Here is a 7,760-nt window from a genome sequence, read left to right as displayed (position 1 = left end):
AACCAGCTACCACTCAACCGATGACCAACAAAACAACCAGATACCACCCACATGATGACCAACAAAACAACCAGCTACCACCCACTCGATGACCAACAAAACAACCAGCTACCACCCACCCGATGACCAACAAAACAACCAGCTACCACCCACCCGATGACCAACAAAACAACCAGCTACCACCCACCCGATGACCAACAAAACAACCAGCTACCACCCACATGATGACCAACAAAACAACCAGCTACCACCCACCCGATGACCAACAAAACAACCAGCTACCACCCACCCGATGACCAACAAAACAACCAGCTACCACCCACATGATGACCAACAAAACAACCAGCTACCACCCACCCGATGACCAACAAAACAACCAGCTACCACCCACATGATGACCAACAAAACAACCAGCTACCACCTACCAAAGTTCATCCACCACGCGCACCAGAAGGAAAAAAGCATTTTTGGAAATTCTTTTACTTTTCCTGTCGACCGCGGTCAAAGATTCGGATCCAAAGTTCTTTTGCGTTAGACGTGTTAAGGAATAATAAACGAGGCTATATAGATATAGTATAATATTATTATGACATCATATGATATATTATGACATCATATGATATATTATGACATTATGTTATATTATGACATCATATGACATATTATGACATCATATGTTATATTATGACATTATATGATATATTATGACATCATATGATATATTATGACATTATGTTATATTATGACATCATATGACATATTATGACATCATATGTTATATTATGACATTATATGATATATTATGACATTATATGTTATATAATGACATCATAAAGGATATCTATAAAGAAGCTTTTGTAGCAACTCAGGAGGTTGAATGAACGTTCGATAAGTTGTGAGGAAAGCTTCAAAGTAGATGAGGTCTGCAGGAAAGTTGGTTAGAATTGCAACATGTCGTATTAATAACAACTTAACAAGCTTACTTTTGGTCCCCGCCTCAGCTGCGTACACGATAAGGGCGTCTACACATCCACTGCAAACCTCATCAGATGATTGGTCGCCATGTTTATGAAAACTTAGATAGTTTGAAACTTCGCCAGCGTCAAGCAGGTTGCCGGGGTCAGGTTGGGGGAGGGGGCATGACTTGGAACCCCCTCGTTTTGGGGGGCTGGGTGACGGGGGTAGGGCTGTGGGGGGGGGTTAGAACCAAATAAAAGGAATTGCGCTTGCATGGTTAGCAACACAGGAACTTTTATCTTATTAAATGTTCAAAGGCCTATGTTTAGGTTCATAAATGGTTAGTTTAGATGTTGTGTCACAATTTAGAAGTAAATTACAAAATCGAATCTTTGCAGCCCTCTAATTCTTACCATTATCTTCTACTTTCTCGTCGACATTTTCAGAGAAACTTTTCTGTGGCAGCGGTTCAACTCGTGCTGTTGTTTTCCTGGGTAGGGGCGGGGCAACTAGGGGTGGGGTGGTTATGGGCGTGGCAGCCATCCCGTGCTCCTCATTCAACTGTTGTTGTCGGTTTAATATCGAAGTTCTTCGGAAACTGACGCTACTTCTCTTGGGTAAGATGGGCGGGGGTCGTTCCTCTATGGTGGGGAACGTAAATATGCTCTCCTGTGATGTCATAGCGGTGTCATATTGTGTCATAATGTGTGATGTCATAATACTTACTGTTTTACGAGCTTTAGGGGGTAGTGCCGGGGGTGTGTCGTATAACGGGGATCCGGGGGAACTCCCATCTCCGCTACTCTGCTAAAACAAGATGTTAAAATATATCTATGAATATATATAAGATATCTATGCATGTATATAAGATATCTATGCATGTATATAAGATATCTATGCATGTATATAAGATATCTAAGCATGTATATAAGATATCTATGCATGTATATAAGATATCTATGCATGTATATAAGATATCTATGCATGTATATAAGATATCTATGCATGTATATAAGATATCTATGCATGTATATAAGATATCTATGCATGTATATGAGATATTTATGTCGTACCTGCCACTGCTCTGTACTTCCCACTAGTGTCCTCGGGGCAGGGGAAACCACACTATGGGGTAAGTTGTACCTCCGCGCAGTTTCACGAGATATATCGGACATGGGAGGGGGTTGGGGTTGTTCTTGTGCGAATAAATGCATGTACAAATCAACTGTTTAAACATGGGTTAATATATCATTGTTGCATCATAATATAATTATGTAAAGCAATATCTTGTATTTCGCAAACATTTGTTGACAAATATGTGTTTTATATTACTTGTTTGGTCTGCATTGCGTTTATACTTTAAAGCGCTTGATGCTAAACCAGTGGTTCTTAAACTGGGGGGCGCGCCCCCCTAGGGGGGCGTGAAACACTCGTAAGGGGGGCGCGATAAACTATAAAATAAAGTGTTTTAACAGTGGTGTTCAAAAGGCTAAAACACAACGCATCAGGTAAAAGTTAAATTAAAATAGCAAACATTTAGGCCTGTTTTTAAACCTCTTACACATGCTAAATGATGAAGTGTCAATCCCTATTATGACGCTAATAATCGCCGTGTGAATTGCTGTTATGTCGTAATTAATTGCCAGGCAAAACAATCGCTATTATGATGCAATGAATCCCTACTATTTCGTAACAAACAGTCTACCTGGCTAAGAAAAAAATGGTAAATATAAGGTTTAACTACAACGTAAACTGAACAGTTATTTGATTTCACTCTTGCGTTGATCGCGATAAAGTATTTTTTAAGCAATAATACAGATACAGTTAACTAATGGGGATGCGGTTTAAAGCATGTCCAATTTGTCAGGTTAGGCTGTGGTGGATCATGGCAGAAATTAATTAAACACCACTGTGGTAACTTAACAAAAAAGGAGGGAGGGGGCGCAAGTTTGTTGAGATTTTCATTGGGGGGGGCGTGCTTTAAAAAGTTTAAGAACCCCTGTGCTAAACCATATTGTGTGGCAACATATCAACCATGCCACACCAGGTTTAATGACAATAAATCAAGTACTTACATTTATTCCTCTTAGTAGGAAGCGGCGGTGGCTCTTCATCCTCGCTTACAATGCTTGCCATGCTAAGATCTGTTGACTTCCTGTTTATATATGGTTAGTTCCCGTGGTATACCATGGTTCCCATGTATACCCACCTGTTTAACTTGGCGGGGAGATCAGGGGGGATATCCAGTTCGTTTAAACTGTTGACCGACGCTGCGTCATCATAATAAACGTTATGTGATGATGAAGGGCTGCGATATATATGTGTAAAAGAGGTTACTATCCACCAAGTTACTGTCCGAAACATCTGCTGATCATGAGTTTAGTATCCAGACAGTAACTTGGTCCATCATCAGTGTAGAAGAGGTTACTATCCACCAAGTTACTGTCCGAAACATCCGCTGATCATGAGTTTAGTATCCAGACAGTAACTTGGTCCATCATCAGTGTAAAAGAGGTTACTATCCACCAAGTTACTGTCCGAAACATCTGCTGATCATGAGTTTAGTATCCAGACAGTAACTTGGTCCATCATCAGTGTAAAAGAGGTTACTATCCACCAAGTTACTGTCCGAAACATCTGCTGATCATGAGTTTAGTATCCAGACAGTAACTTGGTCCATCATCAGTGTAAAAGAGGTTACTATCCACCAAGTTACTGTCCGAAACATCTGCTGATCATGAGTTTAGTATCCAGACAGTAACTTGGTCCACCATCAGTGTAAAAGAGGTTACTATCCACCAAGTTACTGTCCGAAACATCTGCTGATCATGAGTTTAGTATCCAGACAGTAACTTGGTCCATCATCAGTGTAAAAGAGGTTACTATCCACCAAGTTACTGTCCGAAACGAAATATTGTGGTTATGAGAATATGTTACATCACAATTATAATTATGACACGTTAGTGAGTTAATTAAAACAAAAACAAACGAAAGGAAATGTATGAATCACAAAGCACATTGTTGTGTTATTTATAATTCAATGGCTTTTTATGATGTAATAACGCAGTGAATGAAATTTAATTGTTTCCTTCCGGAATTATTCCAATTAAAGAAACATTAATTGAGTGGTGATTATGATGTCATAAGTACCTTCCCAACAAGCAGTTGTAGGATCCGCTGTGTTGATCGTCGATGGTGATGCTTGACATTGAACTTGCAGCACTTGGTATATTAAGCCTATGATCATGCACATGCTGTGAGTGGGGCTTGTGGGGGTTGGTGGGGGGGGGGCTTACCTTATTGGTACGAGTTGGTTTGGATATGATGCCGGTCGTTCACTGGTCCCATCTTCCATATTATGCCATCGTAGAATATTCTTTGCAACATAATTTGCCTCGCCGTTTGTTAGTACTTCGCAACTATCTGTATACATGTTTGTGCCAACATTCGTTATATGATTAATACTCTATATACGGTAGGGTGGGTAAAGATGGGACACCTTTCTCATTCTATTTTATCGTCCCATTTGGTAGTAAACAAAGATCATTCAAAGAATTATAAAACTGTATCCTCACAACTCCCATGGACCGTTTTTGATTGTTTAAATACAATCGGGATATTTAGATATTCTGTTCTAAAGGTGTCCCATCTTCCCCACCCCACTATACATCATACACAACCTATTCAATTTATTGTAATAATTTTTTTATTTATTTCTTCGATAACGAAGATTAAATTAATAAAACAAAACAGGGATTAGCAGCAAGAACGTCGAGCAATGCATTCATAACACATCCTAACATATTGTTTTACCTGAACTTAAATTACTTGAGCAATAACTCGCGCGGTCGTTTGATTCCGTGTTGTTGGATTTGTACGAGGGGCCGATCAAGGATTCCTCGGATCTCGTTAAACCACGCACACCAAACACAGAAACCTGGGGTTACAACATGAGGTGGGTTAGGGGGTGGAACATGGGGTGACACAACTTACATCAGGGTTGGGGTTGAAAGGGGAAACGATCCCAATCGGTTTGTTTGTTCGTTTCTTTGGTGGGATTGGAGGTACTGATTCATCGTGGATGGCTTGTAACCTAAGGTTTGTGGGGTTATTGTTGGTGGGTACCAATCATATAAATTAAAAATGTGAAAGAGATCTTTCAGTTCTTTTTGGCCAAGATACATGCAACAACAACATGTACAAACATTCACTATAAGAAGCTACAACAAGAAATTTGAAAACAATTTGTTGAATTTTCATGCGTTGGGTACCTGCTAAAGTGGTGTGCTAGTGATTGGCTTCTAAGTTGGTTGTTGGGGATTCTTAGTGATCCAAACGCATCAGGAAGGCTGTGGTAATATGAACATATTCACATGCATGATCACATAATCACGTGCATGCAACATCATGACATAACAATACCTTGCCCCCCTACTAGGGGAGGTGGGGGTGGTTGGGGCGCTACTTCGGGATCGGATCTTGCTCAAAGCTTCATCAACTAATCCGTCAACACCTCTTTGGACGGAATCTGTGGATGGCGGAAGGTTAACTACCACAATACCACATAATACACAATATACAACGTACCTATAAGTGTAGGAACCAAACTAAATCGTTCATCATTGCTTGTTGTGTTTGCACCCAGCAGCATGTCGTCGGACCACTGGATTAGCTGGGCGAGGCTTTGAACAACACAAGCACGACACGATGTCATTACTGAACTGTGGAAATACTTTGGGTTAATATTTATAACGTACAAACAGAGATATACCTTAGCTCAGGAGATATTTGGTTCCTTGATATTTCATCCAACACGGTGATCACAACTTCCAGAATCCTCGAGGCCGAACCCGAAAATTGTTCGAACCTTTTATTTGAAACCACGGCGCGGAAATACATCAACCCAACTTTCAAATCTTTCACTAATTCCCTGATCTTTGTTTCACCATCCAACGACTGCTGGGTTGGGAAGTTATAACATGCCATTATCATCATATAACACACATGCCAAAGTTGAGAGTTGGCCCATTACCCCAACATTGTATATGCACATTCTATTCTATATGGGTGAGGTCCTACAGTGAGGCACGCCATGGGGCCTGGGATTTGAGCCAGAGTTGGCCCATTACCCCAACATTGTATATGCACATTCTATTCTATATGGGTGAGGTCCTACAGTGAAGCATGGCATGGGACCTGGGATTTGAGCCAGAGTTGGCCCATTACTAGGGATGCACAATTACAGAATTTCGAATCTTATAGATTCGAATCCTTTTGTATTCGAATCTAATTACGGGATTCGGTATTCTGTTTAATGACGTCATCACGCGTCATCTCATACACTATATTAACAATTTTTAAAACTTAATATTTTTGAAAAAAAAATATTTTTGTGTTTGTGGGACTTTCGAGAGTAAACGTTTTGCAACGTCTTTTCATAGCCTGCTATACGTTTCATGGGGCAAAAACTACCCAATAGTACAATTTTTGATCATTTTACAACTGATTATCAAACAAGGCTATTATGAAAGACTCAATAAACTGACTTATGTGGGTAAAAATATTTTTTCCTATAAATGTAAAAAGATTCGAAATTCTAGATTCGGAATTCTAGATTCGAAATAAAGTATTCTAGGATATCCTAGAATACCTAATTATTCTGTAATGTGCATCCCTACCCATTACCCCAACATTGTATATGCACATTCTATTCTATATGGGTGAGGTCCTACAGTAAGGCACGCCATGAGATCTGGGATTTGAGCCAGAGTTGGCCCATTACCCCAACATTGTATATGCAAATTCTATTCTATATGGGTGAGGTCCTACAGTGAGGCACGCGTTGGCTCATTACCCCAACACCACCAAGCTTATTTTTTCAAGGGTGCTACCGCAGACTTTAACTATTTTCACATGCATACTACAACCAACCATGATATATAACAACCAACCTGGGAAGAAGTTAGATCCTCTTGACTGCCACACGGTGATGGACGTGACTTTCCCTTTACACGACCCCCTGTAATATAAACATCATATAACATTTAGGTAACTTAATGGCTTCAATACAACGTTTATTTCACCTTTTCCAGGTTTTTTGATTTGTTTATATTTTTCTCGGTAAAATTCAGTCGATGATTTGAACGAATCCGTAATTTTCCGCTTGGCGATCTTCAACCTGTCTGTCACTTTCGCCGAGTTTTCCGGGGATTCCCCTGTAATGATGTCATAGTTAGCTAACATTATTATGAACATCATCAAGCAGCAATGCTTGCTTTAATTCGATAATAAATAGTTGAAAGCCCTGCTTCTATAGAACAAGGGAAGAAAAAACAATCGCCCACAAAATTACATACGTGGTAACTCGTAAGCAGGCACAAGGTGCATGAAACAGAACACCCGTGTTATAACGACTGTCGTTGCCCCGCCATGCGAGGATAAATAAGTTACATACGTGGTAACTTGTATGCTGGCATGAGGTGTATGGAACAGAACACACGTGTTATAATGACTGTCGTTGCCCCGCCATGCAAGGATAAATAAGTTACATACGTGGTAACTTGTAAGCGGGCACGAGGTGTATGAAACACATACGACTTATTATCCGAATTTCACTCTCTTTTTTCACAAGTGGGCGCTCATTTTTTTATTATTATTTTCTGGGGACTTTTAAAAAACGTCGTTTTTGTGACATATAAAACGTGTATTGGTATAGTATTTCAATATTTTATAAAAAATCGTTTACTAACAGTTAGTTTTACAGTTTACACACATAAGACTTAAACCCCTAACCCCTAACCCCT

General features: G+C 39.8%; 1 protein-coding gene across 4 annotated transcripts in view; it reads right to left on the bottom strand.

Annotated features, from left to right (window-relative positions):
* Positions 1-86: 86 nt before the first annotated feature.
* LOC100182646 (rap guanine nucleotide exchange factor 1-like) overlaps positions 87-7,760 on the bottom strand; it is an 8,445-nt gene continuing 771 nt past the window's right edge. The window contains exons 2-19 of one of the 4 annotated variants that reach the window (XM_018816129.2): positions 7,041-7,172; positions 6,909-6,976; positions 5,729-5,916; positions 5,545-5,678; positions 5,380-5,485; positions 5,229-5,306; positions 4,951-5,050; positions 4,771-4,894; positions 4,254-4,380; positions 4,108-4,194; positions 3,167-3,265; positions 3,033-3,112; positions 2,031-2,182; positions 1,684-1,764; positions 1,371-1,626; positions 984-1,187; positions 842-923; positions 88-530 (exon numbers count right to left, since the gene is read on the bottom strand). In XM_018816129.2, the coding sequence (XP_018671674.1) occupies positions 422-530; positions 842-923; positions 984-1,187; positions 1,371-1,626; positions 1,684-1,764; positions 2,031-2,182; positions 3,033-3,112; positions 3,167-3,265; positions 4,108-4,194; positions 4,254-4,380; positions 4,771-4,894; positions 4,951-5,050; positions 5,229-5,306; positions 5,380-5,485; positions 5,545-5,678; positions 5,729-5,916; positions 6,909-6,976; positions 7,041-7,172 (2,207 nt within the window). In that variant the 3' untranslated portion in view covers positions 88-421. Of the gene's footprint in view, positions 531-841; positions 924-983; positions 1,188-1,370; positions 1,627-1,683; positions 1,765-2,030; positions 2,183-3,032; positions 3,113-3,166; positions 3,266-4,107; positions 4,195-4,253; positions 4,381-4,770; positions 4,895-4,950; positions 5,051-5,228; positions 5,307-5,379; positions 5,486-5,544; positions 5,679-5,728; positions 5,917-6,908; positions 6,977-7,040; positions 7,173-7,760 lie in introns of all 4 variants that reach the window. The other 3 variants (XM_002126166.5, XM_018816130.2, XM_026839047.1) reach the window with 3 other exon arrangements.

The sequence above is a fragment of the Ciona intestinalis genome, unplaced genomic scaffold, assembly GCF_000224145.3.
Source record: "Ciona intestinalis unplaced genomic scaffold, KH HT000145.2, whole genome shotgun sequence".
Classification (NCBI taxonomy): domain Eukaryota; kingdom Metazoa; phylum Chordata; class Ascidiacea; order Phlebobranchia; family Cionidae; genus Ciona; species Ciona intestinalis.
This window is presented reverse-complemented; position numbering and strand designations above follow the sequence as displayed.